Source organism: Oryza glaberrima, chromosome 2, assembly GCF_000147395.1.
Source record: "Oryza glaberrima chromosome 2, OglaRS2, whole genome shotgun sequence".
NCBI lineage: Eukaryota > Viridiplantae > Streptophyta > Magnoliopsida > Poales > Poaceae > Oryza > Oryza glaberrima.
This window is the reverse complement of record NC_068327.1, coordinates 26,270,869-26,288,516: the sequence shown is the minus strand read 5'-3', so window position 1 is coordinate 26,288,516 and position 17,648 is coordinate 26,270,869. Positions and strand designations below refer to the sequence as shown.

The 17,648-nt window shown below is 48.9% G+C and overlaps 4 protein-coding genes and 1 non-coding gene across 6 annotated transcripts; 3 read left to right on the top strand and 2 right to left on the bottom strand.

Annotated features, from left to right (window-relative positions):
- Nucleotides 1-1,722: 1,722 nt before the first annotated feature.
- Nucleotides 1,723-2,821, top strand: LOC127763661 (uncharacterized). Its single transcript, XM_052288433.1, has 3 exons — nucleotides 1,723-1,949; nucleotides 2,040-2,313; nucleotides 2,414-2,821. The coding sequence occupies exons 1-3, from the start codon at nucleotides 1,811-1,813 to the stop codon at nucleotides 2,634-2,636; spliced, it is 636 nt and encodes a 211-aa protein (XP_052144393.1). The 5' UTR covers nucleotides 1,723-1,810; the 3' UTR covers nucleotides 2,637-2,821.
- Nucleotides 2,822-3,413: 592 nt separating this feature from the next.
- LOC127763660 (uncharacterized) lies at nucleotides 3,414-5,569 on the bottom strand. Its single transcript, XM_052288432.1, has 2 exons — nucleotides 4,089-5,569; nucleotides 3,414-3,996 (listed from the first exon to the last, which is right to left on the bottom strand). Exons 1-2 carry the CDS (start codon nucleotides 5,492-5,494, stop codon nucleotides 3,657-3,659), a joined length of 1,746 nt encoding a protein of 581 aa, XP_052144392.1. The 5' UTR covers nucleotides 5,495-5,569; the 3' UTR covers nucleotides 3,414-3,656.
- Nucleotides 5,570-5,853: 284 nt separating this feature from the next.
- On the top strand, nucleotides 5,854-5,998 carry LOC127764871 (U4 spliceosomal RNA). Its single transcript, XR_008016010.1, has one exon. It is a non-coding gene; the product is annotated as a U4 spliceosomal RNA (small nuclear RNA).
- A 1,284-nt stretch (nucleotides 5,999-7,282) lies between these two features.
- Nucleotides 7,283-10,936, top strand: LOC127762891 (heterodimeric geranylgeranyl pyrophosphate synthase small subunit, chloroplastic). Of its 2 annotated transcripts, XR_008015611.1 has the most exons (2): nucleotides 7,283-8,473; nucleotides 10,793-10,936. XR_008015611.1 is itself a non-coding variant. In XM_052287422.1 (1 exon), the coding sequence occupies exon 1, from the start codon at nucleotides 7,354-7,356 to the stop codon at nucleotides 8,380-8,382; it is 1,029 nt and encodes a 342-aa protein (XP_052143382.1). In that variant the 5' UTR covers nucleotides 7,283-7,353; the 3' UTR covers nucleotides 8,383-8,775. The 2 variants fall into 2 exon arrangements, 1 of the variants encoding a protein (XP_052143382.1); XM_052287422.1 differs by lacking the exon at nucleotides 10,793-10,936 and having other exon boundaries at nucleotides 7,283-8,775.
- On the bottom strand, nucleotides 8,791-13,942 carry LOC127762890 (mechanosensitive ion channel protein 5-like). The gene is made up of 5 exons (XM_052287421.1): nucleotides 11,853-13,942; nucleotides 11,407-11,530; nucleotides 10,771-11,064; nucleotides 10,487-10,689; nucleotides 8,791-10,158 (listed from the first exon to the last, which is right to left on the bottom strand). Exons 1-5 carry the CDS (start codon nucleotides 13,865-13,867, stop codon nucleotides 9,876-9,878), a joined length of 2,919 nt encoding a protein of 972 aa, XP_052143381.1. The 5' UTR covers nucleotides 13,868-13,942; the 3' UTR covers nucleotides 8,791-9,875.
- Nucleotides 13,943-17,648: the final 3,706 nt, after the last annotated feature.

Sequence of the window (17,648 nt, the reverse complement as noted above, 5' to 3'; positions counted from 1 at the left end):
CTCGGTGATGGCGGAGAATAGAGGGGTGGCAGCTAGGTCGCATCCTCATATCTCCCCTACACATTCCTTAAGATCAGTGCACAGCTCAGTCACTACCAAGTACCAGCGGTGTCAACAAACTCGTCGTAGGCGGCAACACATGTTGAGGCTCTTTGTCGGCCTCGCCCAAAGGATGTGGATGAGAGCGACACGAGGGAGTGGGCTGTCGCCGCCGTCAGAAAGGGAAGGAGCTCGGGAGGAGGCGGCCACAGCTTTTAGCGGTCATGGAGGGGTAGATGTTAGTAGGGCGATGAGGCCGTTAACACCGACGAGAACCTCGTTGTTCCCACCCACCTCATTGTGGCCACCGAGGGGAATAACAGGGAACATATGAGAGAGTGGATAGAGGAGGATGTTAATGACATGTGGGCCCTATATGCTACGTAGGTGCAACATCGGCTAAAAGAAACTCCTATACTGCTTTGATTTCTTCTACATCGGTATTGTAAATTAGGGGTTAAGATTTGTCTTGTAGTTTAGAACTCGATGGTAAGATGAGGGATGTAAAGTGACTTACTCCGCCCCATAGTGCTGATAGGAATTTTCCCAAAATATGCATTTCTTCTTTCTCGTGTCGGACCGAACATTACTGTATATTGATGACCCAATAAGGAAATACTCCAAATATAATGATACAATACTCGATCATCTTAAAATATAACACACAATTAGACACGCACAATCATTTGAATATATTATTACATTTTAGGACGAATAAAGTATATAACTAGGCTTGCATTAGGGGTACATAATGGTAACAGTACAGTAATCACAATTCAAGCATATTTTTTTAAAAAATAATCTTTAATTATTTTTTTTAAAAAGGCTATTTTTGGGTTGCCACGCGCATTAACCAAAATTATTGTCAATGTAAGAGCAAGAATAATTGTAATAGCCTCATCGTTTGGCCTAAACAACCAAAGAATAAGCCAAAATTTGAATTTTTGAAGTTGATTTTAAAATGCTTTTAACGTAATTTTTGTTAATGTTGGCTTTTAAGTCGCTACGAAAAAATCTACAAAAGTTTTACTTATAAATTAATTTTAATTTTCTAATAAGCCAAATAAGCCAATTTGGACCAAATGGGCAACCGATGAGAGCCTAAGTATGTATGAAGGAGAGAGAAATATATTAAATGCTTCAAGATAAATAATGCTCTCTACCCTTCATGATAAATACATGAAATACATAAGTATGAGAAAGATATAGGAGAAAAAAAATAAAACCAAGTTTATAGCTACTAATATTGGTGTACTAACTTTCACATGAACTAATACAATGAGCTCTATCCAACAGCAAACAACGGACTTCAACAAAGGCGGCAATAAACCAATCGGTGAAGCAGTGACCCTGCCCACAGAAAGGCTCCCGTTTTCCATCCATGGGATCGGTCACCCAAAACCCACCGGATCACGACGCGGCCGCCTCCCCTACCCCGAGCCACGCCAATCCATCCCACCCCCACCGTGCCCATCCCAACCGAAAATATTCCCAGCATATTCCCCCGAGATCCCGCATCCCCCCTCCCGGCCTCCCCCCATGAACCCCGTCCACGCGCCCACGCGTCCGCCACCGCTCGCGCTCCACCCAACGGCCCAGGAACCAGCCCACGCAGCGCCCCCGCGCCGCGCCACACCGTCCAGTCCTCCTACGTCAATTCCTCCCCGATCGGATGGATCGCCCCCCCGTATATATTTAAAATGTCCCCATTCTCCCTCGCTTTAAGCTAAGCCCCCCCACAAGAATTGGATAAGCTCGATTGACGATTGCCATGGTTGATCTGATCCACGAGACGGACGACGCGATGGCCGAGGCGGAGCTGCTGCTGGAGCGCAGCCGGGCGATCACCCTGAACGGCCGAGACAAGCGAGGCCGCGCCGTCGTCAGGATCGTCGGCAAGTACTTCCCCGGTAAGCTGAGCTCGGCCTCGCTCGTCAGATCCCCGCAATTCCGATGCTTTTGCCGGCGGAAAAGTGACCCCGTTTCCTTTGTCGCGGCAGCGCGCGCGCTGGGCGGGCGGGCGGAGGCGGCGTTGAGGGGGTACGTGCGGAGGCGCGTGCTCCCGGAGATCGGGGAGCGGGAGTTCGTGGTCGTGTACGTCCACTCCCTCGTCGACCGCGGCGACAACTTCCCCGGCGTCGCAGCGATCCGCGCGGCGTACGAGGCGCTGCCTGCCGCGGCCAAGGAGCGGCTGCGCGCGGTGTACTTCGTGCACCCGGGATTCCAGGCCCGCCTCTTCTTCGCCACCTTGGGGCGATTCCTCTTCAGCTCCGGGTATGTACATACAACGAATCACTCCGTGTGTGCTGCACTACGATTCGTGGGTGAGGCGCTGGTGTTTACCGTGGTTTCCTTGGAATTTTGGATCTTGCAGGCTGTACGAGAAGCTGAGGTACATGAGCAGGCTCGAGTACCTGTGGGAGCACGTGAGCAAGGGGGAGATGGAGGTCCCGGAATGCGCGCGCCGGCATGACGAGGAGCTCGAGCGCCGCCCGCTCATGGACTACGGCATCGAGGTTACTGACCGCCGGTGCATGTTCGACGCCGCGTCCATGGACACCTCGGCGTCCCTGCACTCGCTCCGGTGCATCTCGTAATCGTGGTGGCCGCTCGACTGTAGCATCCGTAGCTGGCCTCGCCCCGGTCCTATATTCGTAGCTAGCGAAGGCACTGCCGCACTGTCGTAGTTTGCAGGCCCTGTTGTTCTTCGTTCCATCTGTACAAATTAGTAGTATTTGTGGAAGTAAAAGAGATAATAAAGAGAAACAGTTTGAAATGCTTCCCTCGTTGCAGCTTCCACACAGATCTTATCAGCATAGGGTAGAGAAATCAAAATCCAACTTAACAAATCAACCAGTGCAGTAATTCGCAGGTCCTCATTTGCCATTTTTAACTATCGTGGAGTGGTAAATTCTCAATTATCCTCGCTGTCAACCTTTTAACAAATGAAACTGTAAGCAAAGGACTACTTGGAGAGATAACGTGTTAAAAAAAACTCTTATAGTTTTATGTTTGGAAAAAAAAATGCAATTGCCTTATTACAGAAGTGTAAAAACCTCATCAAAGTATTTCTTCATGGTCAAATTCCACGGGGAGAAATGCAACCAAGCATAACTATGTATACTGATATAGATAAGAAAGCAAATAAAAACATCCTAACAATGAAATGAGTCAACCATTTCCCAATGTCCAATATTGACCAGAAGCACAATGGGATAGCATAGAACAAGTTCTAGCTAGAATGAAATGGATGGAAGCAACAAGAAACATATAGAAAGTTATAAAGCATAGTAACCATTTAGGATAGTTTCAGCAAACAAACATTGCAGAAGCATTTCTCAGGCATCATAACTTGCCATGACACTGCCTACAAATAAGTAACATATATCAAATTTATAACATTCTTATCCGGAAAAAAATAATGTCCATCCAAGGAAACACTGCCTATGTAAGCGCTGAAGCATTACACAACTTGACTATTTATGCCCGTATATCAATGGAAAAGAGATGCAGCCTTCAATCCAGTCTTGGTTCCATAAGCAATATTTCAAAGCCTCTCTCCAGACACATACAACAGACAGAAGTACTGTGTCCTACAAGTTCCTTTGGGAAAAGAGTTACTCACTAATATTATCACTTGGCACCGTCCCTTCATCAACACTCTCAACTGCAGCAGCAATACTTGCCTCAGTTCCAGCATTATCCATGTAGCGAAAATCTGGATAATTTCTGCTGTTCAACGAATGCAACCAGAGAGCTACAGCTCCCTCCTTGTGCTCCATTGCAGCGATATGAGGGAATATATACTTGAGCTTAAACTCTTCAGCCTCCTCAGAATAAGGTTCCATAGAAACCGCCTCATGTGAATCCTTCCATTTCTTGTTATATGAAGTGAACATGCATTCATCTAAGTACAGCCCAACCTCAGGCGCAGTAGGCACATTAAGATTGACATCCCTGTAACAGAAACATGATAAAAGAAATCAATTAGCATGCAAATAATATCTGTTGAACTATATAAAACTGCAGTACTCTTGTATGGAACTTACTTGCGGAACGCTACATCATAGATTGACTCAGGAGCACAGTTCCTCATCACAGCAACAGCAAGGCCAATCATCTTCCTAATCTGATGGAGCATGAAACTCTGCCCAACAACCTCGCACCTGATAAAATCAATCCCATCCAAATTCACTACACGATCAGCAGCAAAGGAAATGATGAACCTTTTGGCTGCAGGATCCTCCGCTTTAGTTCTGGTGGTGAAGTTGTGGAAATTGTGTGTTCCAACATATTTTTTGAGAATTCTATTAAACCTCTCTTTGACTTCATGAGTGTAAGAAAATGCACTTCTCAGGGGCATCTCTTCTAGACTGCTGCCTTCATAATCCACATCTTGTTTCTTTTCATCTTCAGTAACAACATCCATAGCTTGTTTCTTTCCATCTTCAGTAACAACAGTCTCAATACTACCTTTCTTTTCAGCCACAAATGAAGGATCAACATCAACTGAATCTGAATTCGTGTTGGAATCTGAATTCAGGATGGGGCAAACAGTCTCACTGATGCTAGCTGGTACAGCTTCAGAACAGAGAGTACCACCTGACAGTTGAACATCACATTTTTCTGCACCATTTGATCTCATTTCAGTGATTTGGGTATTGGTTTCATTATCAGGGATAGGTAAATCAACACTACGATCGCCAGTGCTTGCCGGATCACAATTTGCATCCTCATTTGAACCCACTGCAGCTTCCTCCCGGGAAGCCTCAACAGATTTCTCCTCCTGAAGGGCAGGATCGGGTACCTTACCCTCCCGGCCCATGACACCGGGCACCTTCCTACCCCTCTCTGAGCACTCAAGGCACTTCGTAAGCTCGCTCCCACTCCCAACGCTCGCCATGACGGCCTCACGGTCGGGGTGCGCGCTGGGGTCGAGCGCGAACACGGGCAGCAGGTACACATACCTCCGGCGGTCGCAGAACTTCTTCGCGTTGAACGAGTTGGTGACGCGGACGTAGCCGAAGGCGCGGATCTGGGGCGCGAGCTGCGCATTCAGGCGATCAGTGAAGACGGGCGGGTCGACGTAGAAGCGGCCGGAGACGACCTGCGCCGCGGCGCTGACGCCCTTGTCGGTGCGCGCCGCGCGGGCCCAGTCGTAGCGGCGGGGCGCGGCGCGGTCGGCCTCGGGCACGGCGCCGGCCCGGTAGAGCGCCTCCTCCAGGTCCCCCTCGATGGTGCGCGCGCCCGGGTTCTTCTGCATGCCCTGGTACCCCGCGCCGCAGTAGCCGAGCAGGATGGCCACCTTGCGACGCTTGTACCGGGGGGCGCGGGGCTGCGCGCCGTCGGCGCCAGCGGCGGAAGGCGAGGTGGGCTCCTGGTCGGGGTCGGAGGAGGAGGACATCTTGTGGCGCTTGGGGTGAGGCGGGGAGGCCGGTGGCGAGGCGGCGGCCATCGGAGCCGCGGGGGTTTTAGATGGCTAGGGTTTGGGTGCGGATCGGGGCAAAGTGAAGGGGAGAACAAAGGAATCGAATCGGGTCACAGTGCTGCAGTTTAGAAATGGGGACATTTCATTTCATCAAGAAAAAAAAAAGGAAAAATAATACGGGAGGCAAATTTGCCTAACTGGGCCGAATTAAAAGCCCATGATTATATAGACCGTGGGCCGCGAAAGAACGGGGAGGAAGACTCTTGGGATTACGAAGGTCGGTTGTTGACTTCTTGTTGGCTTGTTTAGTACCATACCGATTATGTTGGGGAATTATAGATGCGGAAGGCGCTATAAAACGAGGAGGTGAGCGATCGTTAGAACTCATCTTTGCGCTTGGGGCAATGACGCAGCTAGTGAGGTTATACCGAGGCGCGTCAATTGCTGGTTGAAAACTATTTCCAAACCCCCTCTGCGGCCCATCCGGGCCTCAGAGAATTTCTGGAAGGGCTCCCTAACTAGGGTAAAGCCCACAATTCTAAACTTAAGTTTGCATTTGGAAAGTTATCCCAAAGTTCGCAATTTTGAATTCGGTTTTGTGATATCCAAAGCTAAATACTCTCTCTGTTCTCCGTTTCTAAATATTTGATGCCGTTGATTTTTTTAAATATGTTTGACTGCTCGTTTTATTAAAAAATTTTAAGTAATTATTAATTCTTTTTTTATCATTTGATTCATTGTTAAATATACTTATATGTATATATATATATAGTTTTTGAATAATACGAACGGTCGAACATGTGCTAAAAAATCAACGGTGTTAAATATTTAGGAATGGAGGGAGTATCAATTTTTTATTCTAATTTGTGATGCTACGACCAACTTTACCTTTCATACGTATAATCACTCTTAACGACCACCGTTTTTTTGACAATTTGGTACTTTAAGAAAACTTATTTCGAAACTAACCCTCGTCAAAAACTTCAACCAAAAATAGACCGTGGACTCAAGATATTGGAATTTTTTTATGCTTTACCAAATCTATAAACGTCAAAAAATTATTGAAGAGAATAATATCGAAAATAAATATGTTTTTATTGAAGGGTATAATATTGTAAACTTGTTTTCGATGATAAATATTTAGGACGTCGAAAAATGATGAGATACCAACATCGTTGTCATTGATACATGGTTATTTGGCCTTAGAGCCCGTATATAATTTTCTCTTTTCAAAAAGAAAAGAAACATTATACTTCATTCGTCTTAAAATATAAGAGAATTTAGATTAATAAGACATGTCGTATTACTACAAATCTAAACAAGATAAATACTTCTATGTGCCATCCAAAATCCTTATATTTCAGAAGGAAGGAAATACAAACGTACACGATCACCATGCGCACACTAACTTAATGTACACATTTACATCCCTACTTCTATGTGCCATCCAAAATCCTTATATTTTAGAAGGAAGGAAATACAAACGTACACGATCACCACGCGTACACTAACTTAATGTACACATTTATATCCCTACTTCTATGAGCACTTTTCAAAGACTGTGATGTGTCATGATGATTACAATTTCATATACTTTTTACACTTGCAAGTTGGAACTATCCAAATTTTTCCATAAAAATGTAGGAAAACGTGTTCGCGGTGAGCGTGCCATTGTGCATTTGTGCTGCCACCACATTCACACGACTAACATGGTTAGCGAATGAGAAATTGCTGGACAGGTTCACACGACACGAGTGCACTCCACTAGTAGTGGATGGTTAGCGAATAAAGAGAAGAGCGGACGGCGTTATCAAATCCGTCAAGGAAACCACATCTGAAGTTGTGAACCCCCAATCCAATTCCAATCTCCCCCTTTCATCAGCGCCATGGCTCTCTCCTCCTTCTCCATGTCCCTCCCCTTCGCCAAGCTGCCTTCCACCTCCAAATCCACCCGCTTCCTTCCCATCCGGGCCTCCTCTGCCGCCGCCGCCGCCTCCCCTTCCTTCGATTTGCGCCTCTATTGGACATCCCTGATCGCCGATGTGGAGGCCGAGCTCGACGCCGCGATGCCCATCCGCACGCCGGAGAGAATCCACTCCGCCATGCGCTACGCCGTCCTCCCGGGCGCCGGCAACGAGGGCACCGCCAAGCGCGCGCCCCCGGTCCTCTGCGTCGCCGCCTGCGAGCTCCTCGGCGCGCCGCGCGAGGCCGCGCTCCCCGCCGCTGTGGCCCTCGAGATGCTCCACGCGGCGTCGCTCGTGCACGACGACCTCCCATGCTTCGACGCCGCGCCCACCCGCCGCGGGCGCCCCTCCACCCACGCCGCCTACGGCACCGACATGGCCGTCCTCGCCGGGGACGCGCTCTTCCCCCTCGCCTACACCCACGTCATCGCCCACACTCCGTCGCCCGACCCCGTACCCCACGCCGTCCTCCTCCGCGTCCTCGGGGAGCTAGCGCGCGCCGTGGGATCCACAGGCATGGCGGCCGGCCAATTCCTCGACCTCGCCGGCGCCACCGCCCTCGGCGAGGCCGAGGTCATGAAGGTTCTGACGAAGAAGTTCGGCGAGATGGCGGAGTGCTCCGCCGCCTGCGGCGCCATGCTGGGAGGCGCGGGGCCCGACGAGGAGGCCGCGCTGCGGCGCTACGGCCGCACCATCGGCGTCCTGTACCAGCTCGTCGACGACATCCGGAGCGCGTCGGGCAACGGCAAGATGAGGAGCAATGCCAGCGTCCTGCGCGCGCTGGGCATGGATCGAGCGCTTGGCATCGTAGAGGAGCTCAAAGCGCAGGCCAAGATGGAGGCCGACAGGTTCGGTGACAAGTATGGCGAAAGGGTGCTTCCCTTGTACAGCTTCGTGGACTATGCGGTGGAGAGGGGATTCGAGCTGCAGGATGCAGCTACAACGCCGTAGGCACGGACCGCGCAGACCAACCTTGATGCTACCGGATATTTGAAGTTCTGAGCAAGTGGTTATATATGGAGTTATATGCTGCTGAGATTTGGTGAGCAATTCATCTCTGAAATTATAAGTTTCAATGAGAAATATAAAGATTACGCCATTGCCATCTAGGGCAGATGTCTGGATACTTATGCTGCGGTTCTGATCTTTAGTTAGTTGCTGAAATAAGACGATGTGACTAAATGAAGAATTCTTAGGATAAACTACCACAATTGCTATGCCTTGGTGTTACATGTGCTTAATATATATAATCTGATCACAATTTCAAAGCCTGTATTGAGCTTCCCAATTGTATCAATTGTTCATTTGGAATCATCAAAGCATAATTTCGATCCTCATAAAGTATATTACTGGTTCTTCGTTTTCGGGTGAAATTAGCCATGATAGTTAGAGCATTTGTAGTTTTAGCTTGATTGACTTAGGTTTGAGTTGAAAATCCTTGCCAATTGGGTCAAGCTTATACTAGGAATCTCACCTTCTCAAATCAATTCTTCTGGCAAGTTCTATTCAGGTACGACGCAGCACACATCACACCGGACTGGGATCCTCTAGGTCAGGTGACTTTAGAGTCACTCCACACCACTGGTCAGATAATCCCACATCTCTCCACAATCCCTGAATTACTTGCACCCGGACCCAACATGGATGCAGCCATGGCTGCCCCCTCTATTCTAGCACGCGATGGAAGGCGCAACCATTTAAACAGAAACCAGCCGGTGGCCGGTGCTTCATGCGCACCACCAGAGCCGGCGCCGATCTACGGCTCCCATCGGTTGCCATTTTACCCAAAATGGCTTATTTGGCTTATTAGAAAATTAAAATTAATTTATAAGTAAAACTTTTGTAGATTTGTTCGTAGCGACTTAAAAGCCAACATTAACAAAAATTACGTTAAAAGCATTCCAAAATCAACTTCAAAATCAAGTTCAAAAATTCAAATTTTGGCTTATTCCTTGGCTGTTTAGGCCAAACGATGGGGCTGTACATCTCCACCAGAGTATCAGATACAAAAACCAGAGTATCAGACTCGACGAACGACGCAGCAGGCCATTGGCCTCGCAGCTTCACGGCAAGGGTCGTTGGTTGCCCGGGCTAGCCGTCGGAATCAGAAATAGGAGTTCACCCATTGAACTTTTTATTACTGCTTTCACCATTTGGAATGAAAACTCTTTATCTCTGTATCTACGTTATCCATCAACTACACAGCACCAGTAATTACATACTGCACCAACTACCAAGTGATGATGGCTTCAAGCACACTAACAATAACAACCATTGCTAGTTTTTACATGCTATCCACTACTTGCTAGTTGTTACCAAGCTCTTGCAGCGCAGAACACTTGCTAGTTGCCACCAGGATCTTGCAGCTCAAACTCGATCAAAGGCATTTCCTCCTCTCTGTAATCTCATAGCTGAATGATCTGGTGCATTCACCGATTCAGTAATCAGGAATAGTTCCATGTCGTTGGCATCCTCGTGGACTGGATAGGGGGCGCGTTTCGCACGTTCACGTCGAGTGGCAGCATCCTGTATTCTATGTCGAGGTCCTTGAGAACTTTGATCATCTCTTGGAGCACCAGCTCCCTCCTTACGAACCTCATCCCCATGTCCTGCCAGTTGAGTGTGTGCCGGAGCCATATGGACACTTTCAGCTTGTTGGTGTCATCCACATCACGGAGGACAACCATTGCACCAGGATACCAATGGTCCTTCTTGTTGTCGATGTAACTGAAATTTAGAAGTGAAAATATTGATTAGCTCGGCGTGGTAAGATACTAACATAAGCAGCAAATGAGCTCATAGATGCCTGACTGATTTTATAATCTGATAGGAAGGCTGTAACTATGATGAAATGTTCTTATGCCCTAATTTAGTACTAATTCATAGGCCTTAGGTTGGGCAAGAGTGCAGGCACTTCTTTCGGACTCCAGTAGACAGTATTAACAGAATCAAATTCTCATAGTTGCATTTTTACATTCATAGTTAATCATTCATTGTTGATTAGATTTCATGAGGTCGGATTGTATTGCAACAAGATAAGAACACTAATACATACCGTAATAATCTTTCCTTCATAAGGGCTAATTTCTCCACTGGGGTGGCAACATGAACGGAGAAGTCAATTCCTTCTCCCATATCAGGACTCCTGTAGTAATTCATAATCGGTTTTGTGGCAAGTACACTGTTTGGATAATAGATCTTCAGGTTATCATATCGGAGAAACACTGTTGTCATTATATTCATTTCCTCAACAACCACCTGAAATTCAAGTAGTTCAATCTTTAGTAAATGAATGCAAGGCAATATTCATGAATGAAGATTAAAGAACTTTCCCACTACCTGACAATCTTCTATTTCGCAGCGATCACCAACATCATAAGGATGCATCACGAACAAGAACACAATTGCCTCAAAAATTGTCTTCAAAGTATTCCCAAATACAAAAACTGCCACAAGAACTTGTGAACTGAGGAAGACAAAGAAATGTGTTGTTGCTATACCCAGAATAAGTAGCCAGAGGGCAAACACAATTATCCCAACAACAACATTAACCATCTGGTTGAGCTTGTTCACTGCAGTCTTTGTATCATTAAGTGTTAGGGCAAGGGCTTTGCGCTCTCTAAATGCATTCACCTACAGAAGAATACATACAACAATATTAGCAAGGGCATTTTCAGAACTAGCTACGGGAATGTTTGGATTACTGCCATTGTTAGCCTTGCCCATTTTTTGGGGGCAATGGCAAGATTTGGTCATTGCCAAAAAATTTTGGTAAGGTGCATGTTTGGATTGTTGCCAAAATATGTAGGTACTGGTATTTCGTTTGGTGCCAAAGGGATAACAAAATTTTAGTTGCAAACCAAATGAGCACCTTTTTTTTGGCAACACAAATATTTTGGTATAGTTGATATTGGCAAAGAACCAAACACACCCTGTGACTCGTTATTATAAATCAATATCGTGAAAGATCATTACCACCCAGTTCTTTAGAGATCTCTTGCTAACCCTGCTGTGCTCCTGTGCTCCTTCGAAAAGATCCATTGTTTTGATGGCTTCTTCCTGCCTCATGAAACGCAGCAAATCTGACAAGTATATATACCTGCAGTATTCATATGTTTGTGATTAGGAATTTGATCAGAAATGTGCAAGTTCAGAATTTTTGCAATCCCTGTTTTCAATAAGCTTTAAACACCTGTAACTCAATACTAAAGATATATAGGATGAAATATTAGCATACTAGCATCTCCAATGAAATAACACTGACTGTCCGCACGACCACCGCACGAACTAACAGTTCCTACATTACAGATAAATTGCAGTTGCTTGTCTGATTATCTATATTGTAAGAACTAGCAATGATGGCACTTGCAGGAGATTAGGGAATCTAACCATACTATACTACTGACAATGAAGACACTTACTTGGAGCCAGGCTTCGCCACATTGTGAAAGATCTTCTTGGCAGCAATCTTGGCTTCATATTCACTACGAATCTGTGTCGCTGACTCATCCCCCTCACCCGTTGCCTGCTGTATCTGCTCATCCATTGTCGTGAGCGTCCCAAACCGAACAATCCTCATCAACCTTTTCATGTTCCAAGCTGAGATATTTTTCTGGTTGAGTTTATGAAGCTTGTCAATGGTGATCCCCTCCTCAATCTGGTGCTCTCCTTTCTCTTTTGACAGCTGCTTGCTCCCTTCTCCCTTAGGAATCACCCCGGACATCCGAATACTCCTTTGCCCTGAAAGATTCTTGGTTGGTACAGTGGAACGGAGCTCAGCTGGGATGGTTGCTCCTGCGCGTTGAAGCTCATGCATCTCAGCAAGGAATTGGTTTTCGTCAACTAGGGGCGGCCCGGAGAGCGTCTCGATGACAAACTGGTTGAACAATGCCTCCTGAATCCGGTCAAAGTATGTGTTGACATGGAAGGAGGATGCCAGCACCTTGAGCAGCAGCGTCTTGACGAGGCGGATGAGCGTGGCGACGAGGAAGCAGAACAGTATCTTCTGCACGTAGGGCAGCACAGGCGAGTTCGTCTCCCGCTGGACGTTCTTGTCGAACATGAAGTGCCAAGAGGAGAGCACCAGGCCGAGCCAGAGCGCGTTCTGCACGGCGCTGCGCACGCCGTACACGAAGTAGAGCACGCGCTTGCGCAGCAAGAAGTTGCGCTCGACGCAGAACACGGCGATCCGGATGACCCAGCCGGAGACAAGGCGGCCGCAGATGAGCACGAACACGAGGAGCTCCCACTTCCAGAGGTGCAGCCCCCAGACCTTCTTCCCGGACAGGGCCTTGATGGTGAGACTGCACGCCAATGCCGCGATGATGAGCACCAAGCTGAGCCACTGAAGGATAGTGAGGGCGTCCAGCTTCCCGCGCTTGAATTCGTCGGGGATGTCCTCGTCCATGAATGGGTCCTCCTCCTCCTCTTCCAACGGGCCCGACTTGGCGATTTGCCCGGACTTGCCGGTCATGAGGCCCGAGATGAACTGGCCGGACTTCGTAGGCGTCCGCAAGACAGAGGATCTCCTCTCCTCGTCGCCGACGGGAGGGACCGCGGACGCCGGCTGGGGCTGCGGCGGCGGGTCCATCAGCCGGGATCGCGTTTTGGCTCGCATCAAGTGTCCCGCTGCAGTGGAACTGGACGTGCAGCGAACAACCTCGCCGTCGTCGCCGCCGCGCCTACGGCTACCTCCGGTGTCGGAGTCGGAGTCAGAGGACGAGGCGACACGCCTTTTCGGTTGGAAGGAGACTCGCGCCTCGCGTTCCAGGGAGTTTGAGAAGGATGGCTGCGCATGCAGTTGCGACGGCCTCCCGAGCTCCTCCATGTCGAGGTCCAGCGACAGCTCGGCGCCGGACGCCTTCTGTTTCCGAAGGAAGTTCCCGATGAGACGCGTGGGCGGATCCTCGCCGCCGTCTACCGCACCCGCAGCGTGTGCCGGCTGCGGCGATAGCGAAGGGGACGACGCCTGCGACGACGAAGGCCGCGGCGGCGCCCGGTTCTTGAAGCTGAACGCCTCGCAGGCGCGCCGGCCACCGCCACCGCCACCGCCTCCGCCTCCACCCCCATCGCTGCCCCCGTCCCCGCCGCCATCATTCTTCCAAAACTCAACGCTCCCGTCCCGCCTCACCTTGGGCGGGGATCGCGGCGAGTTGGTCCCGCTGGACCACGTCCTGCTCGCCCCCCGCGGCGTGCTCGCCGTGGAGTCGGTGTTCGGGCTCACATTCCCCGCCCCACCGCCATCCTGGCCGGGGAACGCGAACGGCTCGCGGCAAGGCCCCTCCCCGTCGATCCTCACGACCACCTCCCCTTCCTCGCCGCCGTCACGATCGGCCGCCAGTCCGGACCGCTCATCGAACACCCCCGATCCCACCCGCGGCGAGGACTTGCCTGAGCCATGTGACCTCAGGCTACTCTTCCGCCGCACCTGCTCCATCGCCGCCGGCCAAGAAACGCCCACTCCAAAGATAGCTAGTACTAGTAGCCACTCTCCTCCTCCTCCTCCCCTCTCCCCCCACTCCTCTCGGCCGGCGTCTCTGCTATACTTAGCCAGAGTTTAACTAGGGGATTAATACTGCCTCTCGTTTCAGTTAACGATGCGATGGAACGTTCCGGAACAACGTGGAGGCGCGCAGCTAGCTGCCAACGCTTGTCCTCCTTTCCGCCACCCCCGCATCGGGGCGCGCACGGAAGCCGCGTCTTCCGTGTACCGGCACAGCCACTCGCGCCGGCGGCAACGAGCGGCGCGGGGTTTGGTGGCCACGCCACGTACGTGGCATGGCATGGCAGGTGTTCGGTACATGATCAGGAACAGGATCAATTAGAATATGTGATTAGTGGTAACCAAACGATTGTGGTCCGTGTAATTCTGTATGTGTTCGAATCTTCTGTGGGCGAGACTAGCGGCGGGGATTCGGGAGTGCGTGTCGCAATTAGCATTTTGTAAAGAAATAAAAATGATTGTAAGTGGAATTAGCATTCGGTAAATAAGATTTAGAAACTGTGATTAACGAGGAAGATTATATAATCAGGGCACTAAAAAGGCTGTGTGGTGAGAACGTGAACTGCTGTGGCTAGTGGCCATTTTTGTATTGGGTAACGGCGACGGGAAAAGTTTAGCATCTTGGTGATGGATCTCAGGGTTGTGGTGATTTGTGGGTGGCAGTGGCATTGTGGTGCTGACTGATCTCAAGGTCTTGGTAATTGTGGAACTCACGGTCGTGATTGTGGGATTGCTGTGATGGATCTCACGGTCTTGGTGAATGTGGATCACACGGTCGTGGCGGTTGTGTTTGTGCCGGCCATGTTTCAGAGAAAAGTTTCGCTCCATAGACGCAAAAAAACGATCCATATACACGAGCAACATGTGATCTCTGCTTTCAGTTCCGTCTCTTGCCTAAACACTCCATTGGCATGTCCGTTTCTTGGTTACTGTCATATAATCTCGTGATTTAGATAGATGGTCATCATTTCGTCATAAAGACATGCACTGGCATGGGAGCACGGCCAAGATTTGGAATGGACTGTGCAAACAGCTATCTTTGTTCTGTTTGGCAGGCATGTAGGAAACGAACAAAAAAACGTTTAGTCGGTCCAAATCAGGGTGCAGCGATTAGCACCATATCTGATCAGGCCACCAGCTAAGTAACATGTTAGGGTGGGCCTCAAAAGCAAACAGAAGCAAGACAGCAAGTACAGAACATATGGCATGCGAATGGGATTCTATATATCTGGAGGCGACGCGACGTGGAGCAACACAACAAATGAAACTCGTGTGTCCTATGTTAGCTTCGGTTCCGTTTGCATCCCGTTCGTGGGAAACCAGGTATGATGGATTCGTTGTACAATATTGGACAGATCACCAATTCACCATCGCTTTCGTCAACCGAGCATCATGTGTGTGTGCTCCCTTTCTACTCCCTAGTAGCTTGACTTGAGACCTAAAAAAAGCACAGTTCCTACCTCGCATATGTTCCTAGATATGCTCACCACATCAATACCGGTAAAGAAGAACGATACGTGTACGTGCGAAATCTCGCGACAGACAGATAAGTGCGGTCATACGCAAGAGAGACGACCTGCAGGCAACGAAAAGCTGCTGCAATTATTTTTTTTTCGTCTGTATATTTACTGTTCAGTAAACGCGCACGGCCTGAGCTGGCTCGTAGCAGGTCAATCCAACGACCGCGACGAGGCCCTGAGATTTCAGTTCACACCACGGTGCCAGCTACTTTACGCCTCGGCCGGCTATGCAGCCTCCCTCCTGCAACTGCAAGGCTGTACAGTACGTGCGCTGCTAGATTGCGCCTTCGTCTCGTTTCATACCGGCCGGTGACGCGGCAGCGCGAGCGGCCATGGCGCTCTGCATGCGCAAGGGGAGGACGGTACAGTTGTATGGGCCAGACCAGAGTACCAGACACGCGCCGGCTGTCGCGTGGCGTGTTTCCGCGGAAATCGTAGTAGTAGGTGTGCGTGTTCGGCTGTTCGGTTTTGGCGGCTTGCCGTCGACAGTGATGTGCCCATGCACTGCGCGACGCGCCTGGTGTTTTCAGATGTATTTTCTGTCCTCCGTTTTTTTGGCCTCTCGTGGCGTCGTCTATCAAGTAAACTAGGCTCGCGCGTTACGTCGTGAGTTGTTACTTGTTAGCTTCGCGTTTGTAGAGTTCAACGAGAGGACAAAACGAACTTGCAAGCAGTTAAGGCAGACCAAAAAGAAGGATAGGCATGCGGGCAGTCGGGCACGCACACCAGTCGGGAGTATTTATCAAGTATCATGGCAAATGAAAAGGAGGTATATGCTTCGTCAGAGCCAGGTGAGCCCGGTCAGGTAGAAAGGAGATTAGCACTTTAACTACTGTGATAGGATTGGACGAATGTAAAAGAATAATTGAAGGGATACCCTCTCCGTCGTAGGTTACAACACGCTTTGACTTTGATTAAAATCAAACTACTTTAAATTCGACTAAATTTATAACTAAATATAGTAATAATTATAATACCAAATTAGTTTGACTTTGACTAAAGTCAAAACATCTTGTAACCTGAAATGGAGTTAGTAATTATTTACATGATGAAAAATTTAAAAGTAATCCATAGTTACAGTTTAAAGTGTTGTTTCGGTCCTTTTTTACCACGTGGTACTAGTACCATGAGGTACTAAAATCCTGACCGTTGATGATAGCAGATTGAACGGTGGCGATTGCATGGTACCTCGAGGTTCCAGCTTGGTCATTGGTGTGGTTAGCGCGAGAGAGCCACGGTGGAAGGGTATAATCGTAATTTCGCGTATGGAGGGATTTTTGGATCGGTGCAAGGTTTGGCTGAGTTGGGGAAGCGCGGCAGAGTAGCAGAACCCTAGGTGGCGGCGGTGGTATCCCGTTCGCGGTGGCGGCGGCACATCCATAGCTGCCGACGGCAGCATCCCGTTCGCGGCTGCGGCGGCACATCCGTAGCTGCCGACGGCGGCAACCCGATCGCGGCGGCGGCGGCGCATCCGTAGCTGTCGACGGCGGCATCCCGTTCGCCGCCGCGGCGGCGGCGGCGGCGCATCCTTGGTTCTCTGGGAAGAGCTGCAGAAGGCAAACCATCGGTTTGCCATTCTCCCCTTCGCGGCGGCGCCTCATCCATTCCTCTCGACACCGCCTTTTTCCCCTTGTCCAAATCGTCGCGGGACTTCGATGTATGCGTGCGTGTTCGGCCATGGATGAGTGAAGCTTACAATTTCAGGAAAGTACAAGAAGATGTTTGAGATGGATATGAAGTACAAGCACACAATTTGTTCTAGACGTTTGATAAATTTGTCATGCTCTTGTCCGTTCCTGTAGTATTGGAGGCATTTTATAATGGAGTCATTGGACTGTAATCAATCTTGATGTGTTTTCCTGTAATATTACGTTTTCAAGCTGTGTTTTGGTATTGGTTACTTCTGGAATTGAAGAGATGAGTTTAATGACATGGTTGCAGCTAGTTTTATATTTCTGTATGTTTTATGGTACATGCAATGCTTGGTGATTTCTGGAATTGAAGATATGATGGATGTATTGCGATTTGGAGTTGTACTGACATGGCTGAAGCTAACTATTTTATCTGTATGTGAACATGGTATATGTGAATCTGAAAATGATGTACTTCACTCATGCATGAGACTGACAGCCACATTCATAATTTTGATGTCATTTCAGATGTGAGAAATCCGAAAAGCATTGTTAAAATTGATA

Excerpts from the sequence above, each read along its gene's own strand:
- LOC127762890 (XM_052287421.1), bottom strand. The coding sequence starts at position 13,867 with ATGGAGCAGGTGCGGCGGAAGAGTAGCCTGAGGTCACATGGCTCAGGC. Across the intron at positions 11,065-11,406 it reads GATCTCTAAAGAACTGGGTG|GTGAATGCATTTAGAGAGCG; the intron begins GTAATGATCTTT and ends ATTCTTCTGTAG. Across the intron at positions 10,690-10,770 it reads GCGAAATAGAAGATTGTCAG|GTGGTTGTTGAGGAAATGAA; the intron begins GTAGTGGGAAAG and ends CTTGAATTTCAG.
- LOC127763660 (XM_052288432.1), bottom strand. The coding sequence starts at position 5,494 with ATGGCCGCCGCCTCGCCACCGGCCTCCCCGCCTCACCCCAAGCGCCAC. Across the intron at positions 3,997-4,088 it reads TATGATGTAGCGTTCCGCAA|GGATGTCAATCTTAATGTGC; the intron begins GTAAGTTCCATA and ends TTTCTGTTACAG.
- LOC127762891 (XM_052287422.1), top strand. The coding sequence starts at position 7,354 with ATGGCTCTCTCCTCCTTCTCCATGTCCCTCCCCTTCGCCAAGCTGCCT.
- LOC127763661 (XM_052288433.1), top strand. The coding sequence starts at position 1,811 with ATGGTTGATCTGATCCACGAGACGGACGACGCGATGGCCGAGGCGGAG. Across the intron at positions 1,950-2,039 it reads CGTCGGCAAGTACTTCCCCG|CGCGCGCGCTGGGCGGGCGG; the intron begins GTAAGCTGAGCT and ends TTGTCGCGGCAG. Across the intron at positions 2,314-2,413 it reads CGATTCCTCTTCAGCTCCGG|GCTGTACGAGAAGCTGAGGT; the intron begins GTATGTACATAC and ends TGGATCTTGCAG.